Source organism: Glandiceps talaboti, chromosome 12 (assembly GCF_964340395.1).
Source record: "Glandiceps talaboti chromosome 12, keGlaTala1.1, whole genome shotgun sequence".
Classification (NCBI taxonomy): domain Eukaryota; kingdom Metazoa; phylum Hemichordata; class Enteropneusta; family Spengelidae; genus Glandiceps; species Glandiceps talaboti.
In genome coordinates this window covers 2,101,629-2,128,459 of record NC_135560.1, presented here as the reverse complement: position 1 = coordinate 2,128,459, position 26,831 = coordinate 2,101,629, and the positions used below count along the sequence as shown (strand labels likewise).

Genomic DNA, 26,831 nt, shown 5'->3' with positions numbered 1-26,831 from the left:
TGTGCATCTGTAACTCCTTCCATCCTATCTAGGTATTGTACATCTGTAACTCCTTCCATCCTATCTAGGTATTGTGCATCTGTAACTCCTTCCATCCTATCTAGGTATTGTGCATCTGTAACTCCTTCCATCCTATCTAGGTATTGTACATCTGTAACTCCTATCCTATCTAGGTATTATAATTCTGTAACTCCTTCCATCCTATCTAGGTAGTGTGCATCTGTAACTCCTTCCATTCTATCTAGGTATTGTACATCTGTAACTCCGTCCATTCTATCTAGGTAGTGTTCATCTGTAACCCTTTCCATCCTATCTAGGTATTGTACATCTGTAACTCCTATCCTATCTAGGTATTGTGCATCTGTGACTCCTTCCATTCTATCTAGGTAGTGTACATCTTTAACTCTTTCCGTCCTATCTAGGTATTGTACATCTGTAACTCTGTCCATTCTATCTAGGTATTGTACATCTGTAACTCCTTCCATTCTATCTAGGTATTGTACATCTGTAACTCCGTCCATTCTATCTAGGTATTGTACATCTGTAACTCCTTCCATCCTATCTAGGTATTATAATTCTGTAACTCCTTCCATCCTATCTAGGTAGTGTACATCTGTAACTCCTTCCATTCTATCTAAGTATTGTATATCTGTAACTCCTTCCATCCTATCTAGGTATTGTACATCTGTAACTCCTTCCATCCTATCTAGGTATTGTACATCTGTAACTCCTACCATCCTATCTAGGTATTGTACATCTGTAACTCCTTCCATTCTATCTAGGTATTGTACATCTGTAACTCCTACGATCCTATCTAGGTATTGTACATCTGTAACTCGTATCCTATCTAGGTATTGTACATCTGTAACTCCTACGATCCTATCTAGGTATTGTGCTTCTGTAACTACGTCCATTCTATCTAGGTATTGTACATCTGTAACTCCTACGCTCCTATCTAGGTATTGTGCATCTGTAACTCCTTCCATTCTATCTAGGTATTGTACATCTGTAACTCCGTCCATTCTATCTAGGTAGTGTTTATCTGTAACTCTTTCCATCCTATCTAGGTATTGTGCATCTGTAACTCCTTCCATCCTATCTAGGTATTGTGCATCTGTAACTCCTTCCATCCTATCTAGGTATTGTACATCTGTAACTCCTATCCTATCTAGGTATTATAATTCTGTAACTCCTTCCATCCTATCTAGGTAGTGTGCATCTGTAACTCCTTCCATTCTATCTAGGTATTGTACATCTGTAACTCCGTCCATTCTATCTAGGTAGTGTTCATCTGTAACCCTTTCCATCCTATCTAGGTATTGTACATCTGTAACTCCTATCCTATCTAGGTATTGTGCATCTGTGACTCCTTCCATTCTATCTAGGTAGTGTACATCTTTAACTCTTTCCGTCCTATCTAGGTATTGTACATCTGTAACTCTGTCCATTCTATCTAGGTATTGTACATCTGTAACTCCTTCCATTCTATCTAGGTATTGTACATCTGTAACTCCGTCCATTCTATCTAGGTATTGTACATCTGTAACTCCTTCCATCCTATCTAGGTATTATAATTCTGTAACTCCTTCCATCCTATCTAGGTAGTGTACATCTGTAACTCCTTCCATTCTATCTAAGTATTGTATATCTGTAACTCCTTCCATCCTATCTAGGTATTGTACATCTGTAACTCCTTCCATCCTATCTAGGTATTGTACATCTGTAACTCCTACCATCCTATCTAGGTATTGTACATCTGTAACTCCTTCCATTCTATCTAGGTATTGTACATCTGTAACTCCTACGATCCTATCTAGGTATTGTACATCTGTAACTCGTATCCTATCTAGGTATTGTACATCTGTAACTCCTACGATCCTATCTAGGTATTGTGCTTCTGTAACTACGTCCATTCTATCTAGGTATTGTACATCTGTAACTCCTACGCTCCTATCTAGGTATTGTGCATCTGTAACTCCTTCCATTCTATCTAGGTATTGTACATCTGTAACTCCGTCCATTCTATCTAGGTAGTGTTTATCTGTAACTCTTTCCATCCTATCTAGGTATTGTGCATCTGTAACTCCGTCCATCCTATCTAGGTATTGTGCATCTGTAACTCCGTCCATCCTATCTAGGTAGTGTACATCTGTAACTCCTTCCATTCTATCTAGATAGTGTACATCTGTAACTCCTTCCATCCTATCTAGGTATTGTAAAATCTGTAACTCCTTCCATCCTATCTAGGTATTATAATTCTGTAACTCCTACCATCCTATCTAGGTATTGTACATCTGTAACTCCTTCCATCCTATCTAGGTATTATAATTCTGTAACTCCTTCCATCCTATCTAGGTATTGTACATCTGTAACTCCTATCCTATCTAGGTAGTGTACATCTGTAACTCCTACCATCCTATCTAGGTATTGTACATCTGTAACTCCTTCCATTCTATCTAGGTATTGTACATCTGTAACTCCTACCATCCTATCTAGGTATTGTACATCTGTAACTCCTTCCATCCTATCTAGGTATTGTACATCTGTAACTCCTTCCATTCTATCTAGGTAGTGTTCATCTGTAACTCCGTCCATTCTATCTAGGTATTGTACATCTGTAACTCCTACCATCCTATCTAGGTATTGTGCATCTGTAACTCCTTCCATCCTATCTAGGTATTGTGCATCTGTAACTCCTTCCATCCTATCTAGGTATTGTGCATCTGTAACTCCTTCCATCCTATCTACTAGCACTAGGTATTGTGCATCTGTAATTTCCTTCTTATAACTAATGGGCCATTTGGAAAATAAGCCAAACCTATATCAGACATGGTATGTTTTATCCCTGATAGTGGCTATATCCCTAAGAGTGGCTATACTAACAGAGAAAACATGTGATAAATTGAATTCATGGTTGTATCTTGTCTTAGCCATTTGACAGAGCGTACATTGATAACCCTGGTCCAATGGTAGTATTTGCTACACCAGGAATGTTGCATGGTGGATTGTCATTGCAAATCTTCAAGAAGTGGGCATCCAATGACAAGAACATGGTTATCATGCCTGGCTATTGTGTGGCTGGAACTGTAGGACATAAGATATTGAATGGGCAAAGGAAGATAGAGCTGGAAACTAGGCAGATAGTAAGTTCATTTTTTAGCTCCGCAATCAACGAAAGCTGAGCAGAGCTTATGATTTAGCTTGATTCTCCATCGGCATCATCAGCATCTGTCACCCATTGTCCATCATCCATCTGTCAACTTTTCTACTTTCATCTTCTCCTCTAAAACTGCATGGTCAATTGACCTCAAATTTGGTGTGTAGGTGTCATTTGATGAGCAGATACAAGTTTGAGTACATAGTATTCAAGGTGGCTGGTTATCAGACAAAACTAAAAAGCCCAAAGTGTAAAATAAGAAATTTATTCATAATCTGGAAAATATTTGACGATTACGCGGCAAAACAAGACTAGCAATGTAGCGAAAGTGTTCGTTCTCGGTGAATTTAACCCTTGACCTAATTTCATACAGATGTCGAAGGAAACATCTTGAAGATAAGAAGCAAAATATGACACTGACAGACAGGCTAGTCCGTCCAGTACCATACACATGAGGCACAAACATACCACCATGTGCATCTGGTTGACTGGGATTGATTGTTATCACGTAATATTTAGCGCTAACTTTATGCTGTTGCTTCCAAATATTTCTAAACAAGTCATGGAAATTGCCAGAAACCTGATGATTTTATGATTGAATATGTTATGATAAAAAATTCCCTTACCTTCAGTTAAATTTTCTGATGGGAAGCAACACAATCATTTAATGTGACATCTGATAAGCGACATGCATAGGTCAACTTCAACCAAACTTGACACAAATGTCACATGCTATAGTCTGCATATGTATGTCACTTTGTGATAATTGCCGAATGGTGGCCATATTTGTTATAAAAATTCACCTACTAACTAGAAAGCTTTATAGATAGAGACCTCTGTGAGAGTCTAGACACTAATATTAGCCAAAGCTGATTTCAAGCAAACCTAGTATGTGACAGATACAGTTGTCCAGATATGCGCTTCAGTTCCTTTCATAACATATGTTGGGAAGTATTCTTTGATGAAGACTTGTTTTAATGTGCAACTTAGGCTGAAAACTGAGATCATTGTTGTGGTGTGATGCCATTGTCACTATTTATTTCACTGTTTGTTGATGTTGTACACAAATAAAGTAATGTCACTGTGATGAATCATTCCATGACTTTGTTTAAATTAAATTTTGTATTCCTGGTGCTTATCTTGCAGATTGATGTAAAGCTATCAGTGCAGTATATGTCATTTAGGTAAGGTAATGAAAGTTTTCAGTGTAGTATATGTCATTTAGGTAAGGTAATGAAAGTTGTCAGTGTAGTATATGTCATTTAGGCAAGGTAATGAAAGTTGTCAGTGTAGTATATGTCATTTAGGTAAGGTAATGAAAGTTGTCAGTGTAGTATATGTCATTTAGGTAAGGTAATGAAAGTTGTCAGTGTAGTATATGTCATTTAGGTAAGGTAATGAAAGTTGTCAATGCAGTACATGTCATTTAGGTAAGGTAATGAAAGTTGTCAGTGTAGTATATGTCATTTAGGTAAGGTAATGAAAGTTGTCAGTGTAGTATATGTCATTTAGGTAAGGTAATGAAAGTTGTCAGTGTAGTATATGTCATTTAGGTAAGGTAATGAAAGTTGTCAGTGCAGTATATGTCATTTAGGTAAGGTAATGAAAGTTGTCAGTGTAGTATATGTCATTTAGGTAAGGTAATGAAAGTTGTCAGTTTAGTATATGTCATTTAGGTAAGGTAATGAAAGTTGTCAGTGTAGTATATGTCATTTAGGTAAGGTAATGAAAGTTGTCAGTGTAGTATATGTCATTTAGGTAAGGTAATGAAAGTTGTCAGTGCAGTATATGTCATTTAGGTAAGGTAATGAAAGTTGTCAGTGTAGTATATGTCATTTAGGTAAGGTAATGAAAGTTGTCAGTGTAGTATATGTCATTTAGGTAAGGTAATGAAAGTTGTCAGTGTAGTATATGTCATTTAGGTAAGGTAATGAAAGTTGTCAGTTTAGTATATGTCATTTAGGTAAGGTAATGAAAGTTGTCAGTGTAGTATATGTCATTTAGGTAAGGTAATGAAAGTTGTCAGTGTAGTATATGTCATTTAGGTAAGGTAATGAAAGTTGTCAGTGTAGTATATGTCATTTAGGTAAGGTAATGAAAGTTGTCAGTGTAGTATATGTCATTTAGGTAAGGTAATGAAAGTTGTCAGTGTAGTACATGTCATTTAGGTAAGGTAATGAAAGTTGTCAGTGCAGTACATGTCATTTAGGTAAGGTAATGAAAGTTGTCAGTGCAGTACATGTCATTTAGGTAAGGTAATGAAAGTTGTCAGTGTAGTATATGTCATTTAGGTAAGGTAATGAAAGTTGTCAGTGCAGTACATGTCATTTAGGTAAGGTAATGAAAGTTGTCAGTGTAGTATATGTCATTTAGGTAAGGTAATGGAAGTTGTCAGTGCAGTATATGTCATTTAGGTAAGGTAATGAAAGTTGTCAGTGCAGTATATGTCATTTAGGTAAGGTAATGAAAGTTGTCAGTGTAGTATATGTCATTTAGGTAAGGTAATGAAAGTTGTCAGTGCAGTATATGTCATTTAGGTAAGGTAATGAAAGTTGTCAGTGTAGTATATGTCATTTAGGTAAGGTAATGAAAGTTGTCAGTGTAGTATATGTCATTTAGGTAAGGTAATGAAAGTTGTCAGTGTAGTATATGTCATTTAGGTAAGGTAATGAAAGTTGTCAGTGCAGTATATGTCATTTAGGTAAGGTAATGAAAGTTGTCAGTGTAGTATGTCATTTAGGTAAGGTAATGAAAGTTGTCAGTGTAGTATATGTCATTTAGGTAAGGTAATGAAAGTTGTCAGTGTAGTATATGTCATTTAGGTAAGGTAATGAAAGTTGTCAGTGTAGTATATGTCATTTAGGTAAGGTAATGAAAGTTGTCAGTGTAGTATATGTCATTTAGGTAAGGTAATGAAAGTTGTCAGTGTAGTATATGTCATTTAGGTAAGGTAATGAAAGTTGTCAGTGCAGTATATGTCATTTAGGTAAGGTAATGAAAGTTGTCAGTTTAGTATATGTCATTTAGGTAAGGTAATGAAAGTTGTCAGTGTAGTATATGTCATTTAGGTAAGGTAATGAAAGTTGTCAATGCAGTACATGTCATTTAGGTAAGGTAATGAAAGTTGTCAGTGTAGTATATGTCATTTAGGTAAGGTAATGAAAGTTGTCAGTGCAGTATATGTCATTTAGGTAAGGTTATGAAAGTTGTCAGTGTAGTATATGTCATTTAGGTAAGGTAATGAAAGTTGTCAGTGTAGTATATGTCATTTAGGTAAGGTAATGAAAGTTGTCAGTGCAGTATATGTCATTTAGGTAAGGTAATGAAAGTTGTCAGTGTAGTATATGTCATTTAGGTAAGGAAATGAAAGTTGTCAGTGTAGTATATGTCATTTAGGTAAGGTAATGAAAGTTGTCAGTGCAGTATATGTCATTTAGGTAAGGTAATGAAAGTTGTCAGTGCAGTATATGTCATTTAGGTAAGGAAATGAAAGTTGTCAGTGTAGTATATGTCATTTAGGTAAGGTAATGAAAGTTGTCAGTGTAGTATATGTCATTTAGGTAAGGTAATGAAAGTTGTCAGTGTAGTATATGTCATTTAGGTAAGGAAATGAAAGTTGTCAGTGTAGTATATGTCATTTAGGTAAGGTAATGAAAGTTGTCAGTGCAGTATATGTCATTTAGGTAAGGTAATGAAAGTTGTCAGTGTAGTATATGTCATTTAGGTAAGGTAATGAAAGTTGTCAGTTTAGTATATGTCATTTAGGTAAGGTAATGAAAGTTGTCAGTTTAGTATATGTCATTTAGGTAAGGTAATGAAAGTTGTCAGTGTAGTATATGTCATTTAGGTAAGGTAATGAAAGTTGTCAGTGTAGTATATGTCATTTAGGTAAGGTAATGAAAGTTGTCAGTGTAGTATATGTCATTTAGGTAAGGTAATGAAAGTTGTCAGTGTAGTATATGTCATTTAGGTAAGGTAATGAAAGTTGTCAGTGTAGTATATGTCATTTAGGTAAGGTAATGAAAGTTGTCAGTGTAGTATATGTCATTTAGGTAAGGTAATGAAAGTTGTCAGTGCAGTATATGTCATTTAGGTAAGGTAATGAAAGTTGTCAGTTTAGTATATGTCATTTAGGTAAGGTAATGAAAGTTGTCAGTGTAGTATATGTCATTTAGGTAAGGTAATGAAAGTTGTCAATGCAGTACATGTCATTTAGGTAAGGTAATGAAAGTTGTCAGTGTAGTATATGTCATTTAGGTAAGGAAATGAAAGTTGTCAGTGCAGTATATGTCATTTAGGTAAGGTAATGAAAGTTGTCAGTGTAGTATATGTCATTTAGGTAAGGTAATGAAAGTTGTCAGTGCAGTATATGTCATTTAGGTAAGGTAATGAAAGTTGTCAGTGTAGTATATGTCATTTAGGTAAGGTAATGAAAGTTGTCAGTTTAGTATATGTCATTTAGGTAAGGTAATGAAAGTTGTCAGTGTAGTATATGTCATTTAGGTAAGGTAATGAAAGTTGTCAGTGTAGTATATGTCATTTAGGTAAGGTAATGAAAGTTGTCAGTGTAGTATATGTCATTTAGGTAAGGTAATGAAAGTTGTCAGTGTAGTATATGTCATTTAGGTAAGGTAATGAAAGTTGTCAGTGTAGTATATGTCATTTAGGTAAGGTAATGAAAGTTGTCAGTGTAGTATATGTCATTTAGGTAAGGTAATGAAAGTTGTCAGTGCAGTATATGTCATTTAGGTAAGGTAATGAAAGTTGTCAGTTTAGTATATGTCATTTAGGTAAGGTAATGAAAGTTGTCAGTGTAGTATATGTCATTTAGGTAAGGTAATGAAAGTTGTCAGTGCAGTATATGTCATTTAGGTAAGGTAATGAAAGTTGTCAGTGTAGTATATGTCATTTAGGTAAGGTAATGAAAGTTGTCAGTGCAGTATATGTCAATATAGGTAAGGTAATGAAAGTTGTCAGTGTAGTATATGTCATTTAGGTAAGGTAATGAAAGTTGTCAGTGCAGTATATGTCATTTAGGTAAGGTAATGAAAGTTGTCAGTGTAGTATATGTCATTTAGGTAAGGTAATGAAAGTTGTCAGTGTAGTATATGTCATTTAGGTAAGGTAATGAAAGTTGTCAGTGTAGTATATGTCATTTAGGTAAGGTAATGAAAGTTGTCAGTGTAGTATATGTCATTTAGGTAAGGTAATGAAAGTTGTCAGTGCAGTATATGTCATTTTAATAGGTAAGGTAATGAAAGTTGTCAGTGTAGTATATGTCATTTAGGTAAGGTAATGAAAGTTGTCAGTGTAGTATATGTCATTTAGGTAAGGTAATGAAAGTTGTCAGTGTAGTATATGTCATTTAGGTAAGGTAATGAAAGTTGTCAGTTTAGTATATGTCATTTAGGTAAGGTAATGAAAGTTGTCAGTTTAGTATATGTCATTTAGGTAAGGTAATGAAAGTTGTCAGTTTAGTATATGTCATTTAGGTAAGGTAATGAAAGTTGTCAGTGTAGTATATGTCATTTAGGTATTAGGTAATGAAAGTTGTCAATGCAATAGAACAAATAGGGTATAAATCTTATATTTTCTTTTCAAACATGTACAACTTGGCTTGCACATGGTACAGTGTTGTCTATAGTCAGTGCTATGTGTACTTAGCAGTTATTGACACAAATAACCGCTAGTCATGGCTATAAAGAATATGTACCTTTTGCTTCCTTTGTCTTATTTTGACATGTATGGCACTTGGTATGGTTGATCTACAGTTAGTGATACTACATTGTCAGTTTATTGGTAAAGTCAAACATACATGCTTTATGTGAATCCATTTCAACAGTGCCCATGCTGATGCTAAAGGAATTATGCAGTTTATTCGACAGTGTGAACCAAGGAATGTTATGTTAGTTCATGGAGAAGCAAAGAAGATGGAATTCCTCAAACAGAAAATTACTCAGGAATTTGGTAAGTTGATCTATCCGTGTTAAAACTATTGGATTTTAGCACAGCAGAACTGAGGTTTAGTGTTGCTATAGGTATAGTGAAGTGTGTGTCTGTCTGTGTCTGTCTGTGTCTGTGTATGTGTGCATGCATGCGTGCGTGTGTGTATGTGTGTGTGTGTGTGTGTGTGTGTGTGTGTGTTTGTTTGTTTGTTTGTGTCGATTGTACACCTTAATTCACTCACTATTAGTAACATATACCTTGTTTGTACACCTCAACTCACTCACTATTAGTGACATATATCTTGTTTGTACTCCTCAACTCACTCACTATTAGTAACATATATCTTGTTTGATCACCTTGGTAACAAGATATTGTGTTATACCTTTTAGTGAACAAGGTATAGATAGGTAGATGTTCATCATGGATGACCTTTAATTTTATAGTCTTTCATCATTATAAATATGAAACTGAACTTGTTTGTCTGGGAATAGATATCCATCCAGGATAGGAAGGTGGACTAGTGTTGTTTGGGAATAGATATGGAGAATGTATCCATCCAGAATAGGAAGGTGGACTAGTGTGTTTGGGAATAGATATGGAGAATGTATCCATCCAGGATAGGAAGGTGGACTAGTGTGTTTGGGAATAGATATGGAGAATGTATCCATCCAGGATAGGAAGGTGGACTAGTGTGTTTGGGAATAGATATGGAGAATGTATCCATCCAGGATAGGAAACCTGACTAGTGTGTCTGGAGAATCAAAGAAGCTACTGTATCCATCAGGACATTACAACCATTTCTGAACAGACAGTGGTACACTTTACCACCTGAACAGACAGTGGTACACTTTACCACCTGAACAGACAGTGGTACACTTTACCACCTAAACAGACAGTGGTACACTTTACCACCTGAACAGACAGTGGTACACTTTACCACCTGAACAGACAGTGGTACACTTTACCACCTAAACAGACAGTGGTACACTTTACCACCTGAACAGACAGTGGTACACTTTACCGCCTGAACAGACAGTGGTACACTTTACCACCTGAACAGACAGTGGTACACTTTACCACCTGAACAGACAGTGGTACACTTTACCACCTGAACAGACAGTGGTACACTTTACCACCTGAACAGACAGTGGTACACTTTACCACCTGAACAGACAGTGGTACACTTTACCACCTGAACAGACAGTGGTACACTTTACCACCTGAACAGACAGTGGTACACTTTACCACCTGAACAGACAGTGGTACACTTTACCACCTGTCTGGGGCAATATTTTGAAGTCAAATGTGTGTGTGAACAAGGTGACTTCACATCCTTGAAGAAAACCTTAGAAATCAGGATTTATTTGAACATTTTGATGCAATGCACAGTCTTATTAATATCCAATGTTTAATATACTACCTGCAAAGATTAAACCATTTCATATTCTATGTGTATTCTTGTCTGTTTCAGGGGTTGAATGCTCATATCCTGCAAATGGAGAAACTGTGTCAATACAAACACAGTCCAATATGGCTGCAGATATATCTGTCAACCTACTGAAAAGAAATGCAGCTCTAGCAGGTATAATGTAATGCAACTCTGTTGGGTATAATGTAATGCAACTCTGTTGGGTATAATGTAATTGGTAAAAAAAACTAGCTAGTCTTGGTAAGAAACTAGCCAGTCTTGGTAAGAAACTAGCTAGTCTTGGAAAGAAACTAGCTAGCCTTAGTAAGAAACTAGCTAGTCTTGGAAAGAAACTAGCTTGTCTTGGTAAGAAACTAGCCAGTCTTGGTAACAAACTAGCTAGTCTTGGTAACAAACTAGCTAGTCTTGGTAAGAATCTAGCTAGTCTTGGTAACAAACTAGTGACAGATTTATTTATGTTTTCAGCGACCAATGCCACCAAAACTATGTTTATAGACAGTGGATGTTACATTCTTTCAAGTATGGGTGATATTTCAATAAAACTGTGTTTTATAGATATTAATGTTAGACAGAACATTCTTTGATGTGAGAGATTTACATCAATAAATCGTTACATGTTATTAAAGTGAAACTAAGTTTTTATAACAAGTGATGTAATTACACATTATATATATGCTATTGATAAGTGCTTATACAATGATGTCATGATTGTCTTGCAGGTCTAAATAGTTCTCTTTCCAATGATCCAAAGAAGTTGTGTACGATGCATGGAGCACTTGTAATGCAAGATAATGTGAGTACCATTACACTTATTATCAAGCACTTCTTCCAAGCCTGACATGCGTCCATCCATGGGATATATGCACATCAATTTGCTTTTGATATATGCAAATTTGACCCAATGGAGGCCATATTTGTAGTTAAAAATCATTACTCTATAACTCATAAACTGTACAATAAAGAGTCTCCATTCAAGTGTCTACCCCTATATTATCATATACAAGCTATGTGTCCTGACCTTAACCCTTGACCTTGAGTGCTAATTATGAAAATCAGGCCAATTCCTTCCTATCACAGACACATTGAAGTGTTTACATATTGCTAATTTCTTTTTAATCATGTTTACAAGTAATATTGAAGACAGGAACTGTAAACAAATATCATTTTTGGTGCTCATCACTTTTACTGAATGGCAGCAATATTTGTAGTTAAAAATAGTTATTTTCATTAATTTATTTCTACCAATTTCTTTTAAATCATATCTCCATTCAGTCACATGGGGGGGGGGGGTTGTCTTCTATGGGGGGGGGGGGTTGTCTTGTATGAAGACTTGTTTACATCTCATACAATACCATATGAGTTCACATACAAATCCTGTACTTATGTGTACCAATCAGAATCAGTCTTACAATATAACACTAGACGTGTACCAATCAGAATCAGTCTTACAATATAACACTAGACGTGTACCAATCAGAATCAGTCTTACAATATAACACTAGACGTGTACCAATCAGAATCAGTCTTACAATATAACACTAGACGTGTACCAATCAGAATCAGTCTTACAATATAACACTAGATGTGTACCAATCAGAATCAGTTTTACAGTATAACACTAGACGTGTACCAATCAGAATCAGTCTTACAATATAACACTAGACGTGTACCAATCAGAATCAGTCTTACAATATAACACTAGAAGTATACCAATCAGAATCAGTCTTACAATATAACACTAGACATGTACCAATCAGAATCAGTCTTACAATATAACACTAGACATGTACCATTCAGAATCAGTCTTACAATATAACACTAGACATGTACCAATCAGAATCAGTCTTACAATATAACACTAGACAATCCAAATTGAAATGAAGAGAACCACCAACAATAACAATAACATCATTGTCTGCTTGAGATATTGTCGAACAGCGTGTTCTGTGATACTGTACCCGTAAATTATGGCATAAGTTGCGTTCTCATTGGTTGTCCATGAGTAAATCCACTCATTGTTCAAGATTTGAAAGTGAACTCCTAAGTGAAGTTATTTGGTTGGATCTTTTAAAATCTGTTTGCAGTGCTTTCTAAAATGTGTATTCAAGTCTTCATGAAAAAAATATTTGAATGTCAACAGAATATAAGACTAATTGATCCAAGCCAAGCAATGAAAGAATGTAATGCTGTGGAACATAAAATACGGTTTACGTCTACCGTGTCACTGCCTCCTGTCAGTATGGATGTACTCTATAAAACACTCAAACAGTAAGTATGAACAAAATACCCTCAACCTTAAATTTATAAGAACAAACACTTGATTAAACATTGAATAAGAATTAACACTTGAACAGTCAGTAAGAACCTGGTCCAATATTTTGACAGTAGAAACTATTATTTGGGTAGTTTGAAAAAATGGTCAGGTTGTCTTAATGATTAGATTGCAATAAATTCATTTGTCCATCCAGAGTTTATCAATCAATATATGTTATTACTTTGATAGTTGTATACACCGACACACACATGCGCATGTGCACACGCACATGCACACACACACACACACACACACACACACACACACACACACACACACACACACACACACAGACACATGCACACATACACACACGCACACACACACACATACACACACACATACACACACGCACACACACACACATACACACATGCACACATACACACACATACACACACACACACATACACACACACACATACACACACACACACACACACACACACACACACACACACACACACACACACATACATACATACACACACACAGTAGATACATTGAAATCATACCTTTGTATAATTAATCTATCTTATCACTTATTTTGAATTCCATAGAAGGTTCACTGGTCATACTGTACAACATACATCTGATGGATCACTGTTAGTGGATTCAGTGCTTATCAAGGTAATTACTTATATACATAATATAGATATTTTACACTTGTATGATATAGTGGATAGTGTACACTTACATGGAATAGTGGATATTTTACACTTGTATGACATAGTGGATATTTTACATTTGTATTGCATAGTGGATATTTTACACTTGTATTGCATAGTGGATATTTTACACTTGTATGGCACAGTGGATATTTTACACTTGTATGACATAGTGGATATTTTACAGTTGTATTGCATAGTGGATATTTTACACTTGTATTGCACAGTGGATATTTTACACTTGTATGGCATAGTGGATATTTTACACTTGTATGACATAGTGGATATTTTACACTTGTATTGCATAGTGGATATTTTACACTTGTATTGCATAGTGGATATTTTACACTTGTATGACATAGTGGATATTTTACACTTGTATGGCATAGTGGATATTTTACACGGATATGGCACAGTGGATATTTTACACTTGTATGACATAGTGGATATTTTACACTTGTATGGCACAGTGGATATTTTCACTTGTATGACATAGTGGATATTTTACACTTGTATTGCATAGTGGATATTTTACACTTGTATGGCACAGTGGATATTTTCACTTGTATGGCACAGTGGATATTTTACACTTGTATTGCATAGTGGATATTTTACACTTGTATGACATAGTGGATATTTTACACTTGTATGACATAGTGGATATTTTACACGGATATGGCACAGTGGATATTTTACACTTGTATGGCATAGTGGATATTTTACACTTGTAATGCACAGTGGATATTTTCACTTGTATGGCACAGTGGATATTTTACACTGGTATGGCGCAGTGGATATTTTACAGTTGTATTGCATAGTGGATATTTTACACTTGTATTGCATAGTGGATATTTTACACTTGTATTGCATAGTGGATATTTTACACTGGTATGGCGCAGTGGATATTTTACACTTGTATGGCATAGTGGATATTTTACACTTGTATGGCATAGTGGATATTTTACACTTGTATTGCACAGTGGATATTTTACACTGGTATGGCATAGTGGATATTTTACACTGGTATGGCGCAGTGGATATTTTACACTTGTATTGCACAGTGGATATTTTACACTTGTATGGCATAGTGGATATTTTACACTTGTATGGCACAGTGGATATTTTACACTTGTATGACATAGTGGATATTTTACACTTGTATGGCATAGTGGATATTTTCACTTGTATGACATAGTGGATATTTTACACTTGTATTGCACAGTGGATATTTTACACTGATATGGCATAGTGGATATTTTACACTGGTATGGCGCAGTGGATATTTTCACTTGTATGGCACAGTGGATATTTTACACTTGTATGGCATAGTGGATATTTTACACTTGTATGACATAGTGGATATTTTACAGTTGTATTGCATAGTGGATATTTTACACTTGTATTGCATAGTGGATATTTTACATTTGTATGGCATAGTGGATATTTTACACTTGTATGGCATAGTGGATATTTTGCACTTGTATTGCATAGTGGATATTTTATGCTGTATGATGATATATTATATTATATTATACGAGTGTATTGATGGTGCAAATTGAGAGTCAGATCTGATTGGTCAAGACATCAATCTAACACGTCTAAAATAGTGATAGTGCAGTTAGCAGGACTTTGAGTGGTCCTGAATGAGATTAGTTTTACATCCATCGCCGAAACTATAATATTATAATAATAATAATTGTTTATGTCCAAGCGTTGTGACCTAATGGTCAAATTACGATTGTTACGCTACTTTTTTAAAACACATAAAGGACAAAGGCACTTCTGGTAAGCTGTACTGTCAATCGCCTGTACAACAATAACTCTTCCATGCTGAACATTAAACATTTTTTAGAATTGTCCGATGTTTACTCTAAACCATCACATTAGAGCGGCTCATTATAAGCCTAAAGTGTCATTCTTGGCTCCATACAGTGAGGCAGATCATGTAGTATGTAAATCCATCACAAAAGAAATCTGACTTCAGACCATTCACAAATGAACTTGTCACTGTACAAACTAATACATATATATACTGCACAGTATTAAACTACTCATCGTTTAAAGATCAATTTATTCACATTGTCCTTGACTTTATATTGTGAGATCGTCCCCCATAGTGGATGGAATCACAATTGAAATTCAACAGATATTCAGGTTCTGGGGCTGATGTATACCTACACTTCATTTCCATTCCAAATTGTAGTTTGTTTTACAGTTTTTTAAAAGTTTCTTTTGCAAATTTCAAAATTCTGATATAATAATGTTATAATAGCAATAAGCCATCCCTGGATATGGTATACCCTTTGGTTTTGACCAGTTGACGACATATAACCATCCCCTGGGTATGGTATACCCTTTGGTTTTGACCAGTTGACGACATATAACCATCCCCTGGGTATGGTATACCCTTTGGTTTTGACCAGTTGACGACATAGGATGGTTATATGTCGCCAACTGGTCAAAACCAAAGGGTATACCATACCCAGGGGATGGTTATATGTCGTCAACTGGTCAAAACCAAAGGGTATACCATACCCAGGGGATGGTTATATGTCGCCAACTGGTCAAAACCAAAGGGTATACCATACCCAGGGGATGGTTATATGTCGTCAACTGGTCAAAACCAAAGGGTATACCATACCCAGGGGATGGTTATTTGTTTTACAGTTTTTTAAAAGTTTCTTTTGCAAATTTCAAAATTCTGATATAATAATGTTATAATAGCAATAAGCCATCCCTGGATATGGTATACCCTTTGGTTTTGACCAGTTGACGACATATAACCATCCCCTGGGTATGGTATACCCTTTGGTTTTGACCAGTTGACGACATATAACCATCCCCTGGGTATGGTATACCCTTTGGTTTTGACCAGTTGGCGACATATAACCATCCCCTGGGTATGGTATACCCTTTGGTTTTGACCAGTTGGCGACATATAACCATCCCCTGGGTATGGTATACCCTTGGTTTTGACCAGTTGACGACATATAACCATCCCCTGGGTATGGTATACCCTTTGGTTTTGACCAGTTGACGACATATAACCATCCCCTGGGTATGGTATACCCTTTGGTTTTGACCAGTTGACGACATATAACCATCCCCTGGGTATGGTATACCCTTTGGTTTTGACCAGTTGACGACATATAACCATCCCCTGGGTATGGTATACCCTTTGGTTTTGACCAGTTGACGACATATAACCATCCCCTGGGTATGGTATACCCTTTGGTTTTGACCAGTTGACGACATATAACCATCCCCTGGGTATGGTATACCCTTTGGTTTTGACCAGTTGACGACATATAACCATCCCCTGGGTATAGTACACCCTTTGGTTTTGACCAGTTGACGACATATAACCATCCCCTGGGTATGGTATACACTTTGGTTTTGACCAGTTGACGACATATAACCATCCCCTGGGTATGGTATACCCTTTGGTTTTGACCAGTTGACGACATATAACCATCCCCTGGGTATGGTATACCCTTTGGTTTTGACCAGTTGACGACATATACGCATTCACTGGGTATAGTATACCCTTTGGTTTTGACCAGTTGACGACATATAACCATCCCCTGGGTATAGTATACCCTTTGGTTTTGACCAGTTGATGACAAATACGCATTCACTGATGCTCATGTGTATATGTCATCAACTGGTTAAAACCTCAGGGTATACCATCCCCAGGGGATGGTTTATGATGAATTGTTATTATATACTTTATATACGTGTACCATTGTTGTGACAGTATGTATATAGGATGTTTAGAATTTACTTTTTAGCACAACTGAACTGATAAGGTTCAGTAGTTCTATAGACATGGCAAAGTGTATGTCTGTCTGTCTGTGTGTAAACAACTTAAACTCAAAAACCGCAAGACCGATTGCCATGATAGTTGGTGTCTAGTTGGGAAATTGGGTGTCTAGTTTGGAGATTCTTCAAATCAAATGATTTTACCATCGGTGTGTAATTTGGTCAAAAATGTGAGTTTCGGTCAAAAAACTTTTAACTCAAAAATTACTCTGTAGATTGGTCTGAAATTTGGTGGGAACATCCTAAGGGGTGTTTAGATTAAGAATTGTTCGTGACGTGATGATTCAATCAGTGATATGCAAATTAGGGTATAAAATCTGTCTCTTTGGTAAAAAATCTTTTAATTCCAAAACTGCGAAGCATAGTGGTGTGGAATATGATTAGAACATTGTTAGGGGTGTTTAGATTACAAATCATTCATGACATGATGATCCTATCAGTGATATGCAAATTAGGGCTAAAAATGTGTCATTTTGGTCAAAAATGTATAATTCCAAAATATTGGGCAGATTGGTTGAAATTTGTTGGGAATGTTCTTAGTGGAGTTAAGATTGAGAATTCTTTGTGACATGATGATCCAGTCGGTGATATGCAAATTAGGGCTACAAATGTATCTTTTTGGTCTAAAATATATAGTTCCAAAATTACTGAGCAGATTGGGTTGAAATTTAATGGGAGTGCATCTAGGGATGTGTAGATGAAGATGTATTAACAACATGATGACCCCATCAGCAATATGCAAATTAGGTCTAAAAATCTCAGATGTGGTCAAAAACTTGTATCTTTAAACTGCATGGTGAATGGAGTTGAAACTTGGTGGGAATGTTTCTGGAGGTGTTATTCTGCATTTATTGTTAAAAACATTTTGACACAATTAGTTCCAGCAACCATGACCCCACCCTTAGCAACATTGAAATGATGATGCATATTACAAAGATAACAACAGGGATGGGTAGGCAAGTGAATAAATATTTTTTTAATGTATACAAATATGTCAGGCAATAGGACCACGCCCATAGCAATGGCTAAATGATGGTTTATATTGCAAAGATTAAAACTGGAAAGGGTAAGGAAAATAATTTTTTAATAAAAGATTCCAAAAGTGTATGCAATTATGCCTAGCAACAAGACCACACTCATACCAACAGCCAACAACAGTTGTGCTACAGCCCCATTGGTGGTATTTTATTGTTGTGTTTCATTCTCCAGACAGCCAATGAATCAGATGAGGGAACAGATGTTCTTGTGTCATGGCCATACCAGGTAAGCTATATTTGATAGACATTCATCAGATTGAGATTATTGTAGAAGTAGTAGTTTAATTACACATATACCAAGTATCTAATCTATCAACTCATGATGTCTACCATAGTTACAGTGTTGTTAGTCTACCTTAGTTACAGTGTTGTTAGTCTACCTTAGTTACAGTGTTGTTAGTCTACCTTAGTTACAGTGTTGTTAGTCTACCTTAGTTACAGTGTTGTTAGTCTACCATAGTTACAGTGTTGTTAGTCTACCTTAGTTACAGTGTTGTTAGTCTACCTTAGTTACAGTGTTGTTAGTCTACCTTAGTTACAGTGTTGTTAGTCTATCTTAGTTACAGTGTTGTTAGTCTACCTTAGTTACAGTGTTGTTAGTCTACCTTAGTTACAGTGTTGTTAGTCTACCTTAGTTACAGTGTTGTTAGTCTACCTTAGTTACAGTGTTGTTAGTCTACCTTAGTTACAGTGTTGTTAGTCTACCATAGTTACAGTGTTGTTAGTCTACCTTAGTTACAGTGTTGTTAGTCTACCTTAGTTACAGTGTTGTTAGTCTACCTTAGTTACAGTGTTGTTAGTCTACCATAGTTACAGTGTTGTTAGTCTACCTTAGTTACAGTGTTGTTAGTCTACCTTAGTTACAGTGTTGTTAGTCTACCTTAGTTACAGTGTTGTTAGTCTACCTTAGTTACAGTGTTGTTAGTCTACCTTAGTTACAGTGTTGTTAGTCTACCTTAGTTACAGTGTTGTTAGTCTATCTTAGTTACAGTGTTGTTAGTCTATCTTAGTTACAGTGTTGTTAGTCTACCTTAGTTACAGTGTTGTTAGTCTATCTTAGTTACAGTGTTGTTAGTCTACCTTAGTTACAGTGTTGTTAGTCTACCTTAGTTACAGTGTTGTTAGTCTACCTTAGTTACAGTGTTGTTAGTCTATCTTAGTTACAGTGTTGTTAGTCTATCTTAGTTACAGTGTTGTTAGTCTATCTTAGTTACAGTGTTGTTAGTCTACCTTAGTTACAGTGTTGTTAGTCTACCTTAGTTACAACATCCATAGTTTATCTTACAGTGCTGTGTTTTGTTGTTTTGCAGGATGAAGACCTTGGAAGTTCACTGTTTTCTATGTTACAGAGTAGATTTACAAAAACAGAAGCTCAGTGATGTTTGGTTTGATATGTTTGCAACCTGCATTGATGTACCACATAGAGGCTCATGCATGAATTGGTGTATAGTATTCCATGCACACGTGTATACAAACTGAACTTCTCTTGGAGATTGATTCCATCTAGTCCATTGTATATAGTTATTTCTTTGACATTCACACCTATGTGTAGTTACACAATGTACTTTGACCCTTGACGCAAAGGTGAAATATTGTATAGTGGAGATCTACAATGCACTTTTGTTACATTGCCTCTTATTATTGAATATGAAGAAATATCAGCAACTGTGTGAATCTCACAGTCTGTGATTACTATTCTCTTATCAATAAAGAGATTAAATACAATCATTCTTGTATTCAGAATTTAACTTCTCTTATAGACTGTACCATTTATCATTGTGTAGACTCCATCAATCACTTGTGAGTCATTTATCATTGTGTAGACTCCATCAATCACTTGTGAGTCATTTATCATTTTGTAGACTCCGTCAATCACTTGTGAGTCATTTATCTAATTTGTGAATGCTGATGAATAATATGTTGCTGGAGTGTCATATACTGATATTGATGCCTTCCATGGCATATTGTGCAAATTTTTACAATTATAAAATGTCACAACTTGACAAAAGTATGTAATTTGTAGTTTGTTATTCTTCCAATTCATCATGCACAAATTAAATTATAAATAGCGTGGAAGAATGGTGATATATTATATTACATGGAAGAATGGTGATAATGATATATGATATTACATGGAAGAATGGTGATATATCATATTACATGGAAGAATGGTGATATATCATATTACATGGAAGAATGGTGATAATGATATATCATATTACATGGAAGAATGGTGATATATCATATTACATGGAAGAATGGTGATATATTATATTACATGGAAGAATGGTGATATATCATATTACATGGAAGAATGGTGATATATCATATTACATGGAAGAATGGTGATATATGATATTACATGGAAGAATGGTGATATATTATATTACATGGAAGAATGGTGATATATCATATTACATGGAAGAATGGTGATATATCATATTACATGGAAGAATGGTGATATATCATATTACATGTAAGAATGGTGATATATCATATTACATGTAAGAATGGTGATATATCATATTACATGTAAGAATGGTGATATATCATATTACATGTAAGAATGGTGATATATCATATTACATGTAAGAATGGTGATATATCATATTACATGTAAGAATGGTGATATATCATATTACATGGAAGAATGGTGATATATCATATTACATGTAAGAATGGTGATATATCATATTACATGGAAGAATGGTGATATATCATATTACATGTAAGAATGGTGATATATCATATTACATGGAAGAATGGTGATATATCATATTACATGGAAGAATGGTGATATATCATATTACATGTAAGAATGGTGATATATCATATTACATGTAAGAATGGTGATATATCATATTACATGTAAGAATGGTGATATATCATATTACATGTAAGAATGGTGATATATCATATTACATGTAAGAATGGTGATATATCATATTACATGGAAGAATGGTGATATATCATATTACATGGAAGAATGGTGATATATCATATTACATGGAAGAATGGTGATATATCATATTACATGGAAGAATGGTGATATATCATATTACATGGAAGAATGGTGATATATCTTATTACATGGAAGAATGGTGATATATCATATTACATGGAAGAATGGTGATATATCATATTACATGGAAGAATGGTGATATATCATATTACATGGAAGAATGGTGATATATCATATTACATGGAAGAATGGTGATATATAATATTACATGTAAGAATGGTGATATATCATATTACATGTAAGAATGGTGATATATCATATTACATGTAAGAATGGTGATATATCATATTACATGGAAGAATGGTGATATATAATATTACATGTAAGAATGGTGATATATCATATTACATGTAAGAATGGTGATATATCATATTACATGGAAGAATGGTGATATATAATATTACATGTAAGAATGGTGATATATCATATTACATGTAAGAATGGTGATATATCATATTACTTGTAATATGATATATATGTTCTTCTGTTTATATTCATTAAATAATTTTATTATCTTTTGTACAAATACATAGTGTACGTCATTTGTACTTATACCACTCTTGGTCATGTCATTGTTTCACTTGTACATTTATTCATGTAAACCTACATTTTTAACAAAAGAAGTATGGGGGTTTACTACTTAAATTTACATATCAATCAAACTGTTGAGGGTTTACGACTTTACATATAAATGCGCTAGATCATTAAGAAGTCCACCTGTACACAAATATTCAAAATATACAACATAGCAAAGAAATTCAGAGTATGGCCAACGTGCACCCAGTTTAATAAGACACTCCAAAGGCAAAATTACACAACGATTGCAAAGTACTGTTCACAAATTTGTACAGCATCATCAACACTATGTCCAGTTCTCTCTTTGACCTTTTGTTGCTGCTGTAATCTAATGGAAAATAGAAGAATAAAGTAGGTTAATCACCGTGACTACCAGGCATGTATGAAACAATATAGAGGCTCCAATTCTATGAATGTACTAAGTATTAAGCAAATGTGATCATTTTGTAACATTATTTTAACATGGGACAAAAATTCTTCAAATAATTTTGACGGGAAAGTGCTTGGTACCAAAGAGCTGTAAAAACGAGCAACAACAACAAAGATATTTGAAGATGTGATTCTAGGATTTGAACGATTGAAAATAGGGGCGAACTTTAAATCCTAGAATGCTAACCTCACTAGAATGTCCAGTATGATAGCCTTCAATACCAGCCAATGCATACATCTTCCTACTAATCATAGAATATTGAGAGCTTATTTATGCCAACCTTCTGCGATGAAAAGTTTGGTAAAGGACGTCGATAGAATGGGCCACTTTTCGGAATATATTCCAAATAGGTTTTCAACAGCTTCACCACACATGTTCGATTTCTTTTGTCTCTGTACTGCTGCATGTGTTTATGGAAACACCCCATTTGGTTCATTTGCATGTGTCTTTTGGTACTCAAGACTTCTGTACTGTTTGTCACTGTTCACTTCTTACAGGTTCTGCAAACGTGCTAGGTTTTGAAGTCTTTGAATTGGAGACTAGATGTCAATTCCAATTGCGAGCAGAATTGTTCCAAATTACTATCAGATAATCGTGTATGTTAGAGAAGTCAGGAAATATGTCCATCCTGACTCAAGACTCAGCAAGAATGACACTCATTCAGTGTTGACTAAATGAAAGACAACTAAATAATGACATGAACAATGTTGTACAATGTCCACCTTGGTTACAACTGTTAACTAATTACGTACATCTAATTAAAATACATGTACATCATCTCTACAATGTCGGTAAGTGACCAATCAGAGATGGACACTTCATACGAGACACAGCTGTACGTCCATCGTTATATTCCTCTCACCAACATTCATTCATATGTAGACGCATGTAACCATATCAACTCTGTCAGAAATTTCAAAATCTCTCAAACAAAATCATATTTTCATTCCTTTTTTTGTGGTACAAGTCGAAAATCCAACTCGTTGACGTGAGGTATTGCATGTAAACCTCACCCTTTGCATCAGAACAAGGTAAATTATCACTCAACTGCGCCTCATGATAATCTACATCATTCCAATGCAAAGGGCATGGTTGAATTTGAGATTTCCTATACAAATACATAGTGTACATTATTTTTGTACAAGTACAGTATACATTATTTGTGTACTAATACATAGTGTACATTATTTGTGTACTAATACATGGTGTACATTATTTGGGTACTAATGCATAGTGTACATCATTTGTATACTAATACATAGTGTACATGGTGTACTAATACATAGTGTACATTATTTGTATACTAATACATAGTGTACATTATTTGTGTACTAATACATGGTGTACATCATTTGTGTACTAATACATGGTGTACATCATTTGTGTACTAATACATGGTGTACATCATTTGTGTACTAATACATGGTGTACATCATGTGTGTACTAATACATGGTGTACATCATTTGTGTACTAATACATAGTGTACATCATTTGTGTACTAATACATAGTGTACATCATTTGTGTACTAATACATAGTGTACATTATTTGTGTACTAATACATAGTGTACATCATTTGTATACTAATACATAGTGTACATGGTGTACTAATACATAGTGTACATTATTTGTATACTAATACATAGTGTACATGGTGTACTAATACATAGTGTACATTATTTGTATACTAATACATAGTGTACATTATTTGTGTACTAATACATAGTGTACATTATTTGTGTACTAATACATAATGTACATCATTTGTATACTAATACATAGTGTACATTATTTGTATACTAATACATAGTGTACATTATTTGTGTACTAATACATAGTGTACATTATTTGTATACTAATACATAGTGTACATTATTTGTATACTAATACATAGTGTACATGGTGTACTAATACATAGTGTACATTATTTGTATACTAATACATAGTGTACATTATTTGTGTACTAATACATAGTGTACATTATTTGTGTACTAATACATAGTGTACATCATTTGTGTACTAATACATGGTGTACATTATTTGTGTACTAATACATAGTGTACATCATTTGTGTACTAATACATAATGTACATCATGTGTGTACTAATACATGGTGTACATCATTTGTGTACTAATACATGGTGTACATTATTTGTGTACTAATACATAGTGTACATCATTTGTGTACTAATACATAATGTACATTATTTGTGTACTAATAGATAGTGTACACCATGTGTGTACTAATACATGGTGTACATTATTTGTGTACTAATACATAGTGTACATCATTTGTGTACTAATACATGGTGTACATTATTTGTGTACTAATACATAGTGTACATTATTTGTGTACTAATACATAGTGTACATTATTTGTGTACTAATACATAGTGTACATCATTTGTGTACTAATACATAGTGTACATCATTTGTGTACTAATACATAGTGTACATTATTTGTGTACTAATACATAGTGTACATCATTTGTATACTAATACATAGTGTACATGGTGTACTAATACATAGTGTACATTATTTGTATACTAATACATAGTGCACATGGTGTACTAATACATAGTGTACATTATTTGTATACTAATACATAGTGTACATTATTTGTGTACTAATACATAGTGTACATTATTTGTGTACTAATACATAATGTACATCATTTGTATACTAATACATAGTGTACATTATTTGTATACTAATACATAGTGTACATTATTTGTGTACTAATACATAGTGTACATTATTTGTATACTAATACATAGTGTACATTATTTGTATACTAATACATAGTGTACATGGTGTACTAATACATAGTGTACATTATTTGTATACTAATACATAGTGTACATTATTTGTGTACTAATACATAGTGTACATTATTTGTGTACTAATACATAGTGTACATCATTTGTGTACTAATACATAATGTACATCATTTGTATACTAATACATGGTGTACATCATTTGTGTACTAATACATGGTGTACATTATTTGTGTACTAATACATAGTGTACATCATTTGTGTACTAATACATAATGTACATCATGTGTGTACTAATACATGGTGTACATCATTTGTGTACTAATACATGGTGTACATTATTTGTGTACTAATACATAGTGTACATCATTTGTGTACTAATACATAATGTACATTATTTGTGTACTAATAGATAGTGTACACCATGTGTGTACTAATACATGGTGTACATTATTTGTGTACTAATACATAGTGTACATCATTTGTGTACTAATACATGGTGTACATTATTTGTGTACTAATACATAGTGTACATTATTTGTGTACTAATACATAGTGTACATTATTTGTGTACTAATACATGGTGTACATCATTTGTGTACTAATACATAGTGTACATCATTTGTATACTAATACATAGTGTACATGGTGTACTAATACATAGTGTACATTATTTGTATACTAATACATAGTGTACATTATTTGTGTACTAATACATGGTGTACATCATTTGTGTACTAATACATGGTGTACATCATGTGTGTACTAATACATGCTGTACATCATTTGTGTACTAATACATGGTGTACATCATTTGTGTACTAATACAGTGTACATCATTTGTATACTAATACATAGTGTTCATCATTTGTGTACTAATACATGGTGTACATCATGTGTGTACTAATACATGGTGTACATCATTTGTGTACTAATACATGGTGTACATTATTTGTGTACTAATACATAGTGTACATTATTTGTGTACTAATACATAGTGTACATGGTGTACTAATACATGGTGTACATTATTTGTGTACTAATACATAGTGTACATTATTTGTGTACTAATACATAGTGTACATCATGTGTGTACTAATACATGGTGTACATCATGTGTGTACTAATACATAGTGTACATTATTTGTGTACTAATACATAGTGTACATTATTTGTGTACTAATACATGGTGTACATTATTTGTGTACTAATACATAGTGTACATTATTTGTGTACTAATACATGGTGTACATCATTTGTGTACTAATACATAGTGTACATCATGTGTGTACTAATACATGGTGTACATTATTTGTGTACTAATACATAGTGTACATCATTTGTGTACTAATACAGTGTACATCATTTGTGTACTAATACATGGTGTACATCATGTGTGTACTAATACATGGTGTACATCATGTGTGTACTAATACATGGTGTACATCATTTGTGTACTAATACATAGTGTACATCATTTGTGTACTAATACATAGTGTACATCATTTGTGTACTAATACATGGTGTACATCATTTGTATACTAATACATAGTGTACATTATTTGTGTACTAATACATGGTGTACATCATTTGTGTACTAATACATATTGTACACCATGTGTGTACTAAATACATAGTGTACATCATGTGTG

At 34.2% G+C, this 26,831-nt stretch overlaps 1 protein-coding gene across 1 annotated transcript in view; it reads left to right on the top strand.

Annotated features, from left to right (window-relative positions):
• Nucleotides 1–20,015, top strand: part of LOC144443201 (integrator complex subunit 11-like) — a 50,284-nt gene extending 30,269 nt beyond the window's left edge. The window contains exons 13-21 of the mRNA XM_078132594.1: nucleotides 2,931–3,143; nucleotides 4,304–4,341; nucleotides 9,000–9,124; nucleotides 10,575–10,685; nucleotides 11,252–11,325; nucleotides 12,673–12,800; nucleotides 13,407–13,476; nucleotides 18,546–18,599; nucleotides 19,684–20,015. Coding sequence (XP_077988720.1) covers nucleotides 2,931–3,143; nucleotides 4,304–4,341; nucleotides 9,000–9,124; nucleotides 10,575–10,685; nucleotides 11,252–11,325; nucleotides 12,673–12,800; nucleotides 13,407–13,476; nucleotides 18,546–18,599; nucleotides 19,684–19,752 — 882 coding nt within the window. The 3' untranslated portion in view covers nucleotides 19,753–20,015. The remainder of the gene's footprint in view (nucleotides 1–2,930; nucleotides 3,144–4,303; nucleotides 4,342–8,999; nucleotides 9,125–10,574; nucleotides 10,686–11,251; nucleotides 11,326–12,672; nucleotides 12,801–13,406; nucleotides 13,477–18,545; nucleotides 18,600–19,683) is intronic.
• The last annotated feature ends 6,816 nt before the right edge of the window (nucleotides 20,016–26,831 follow it).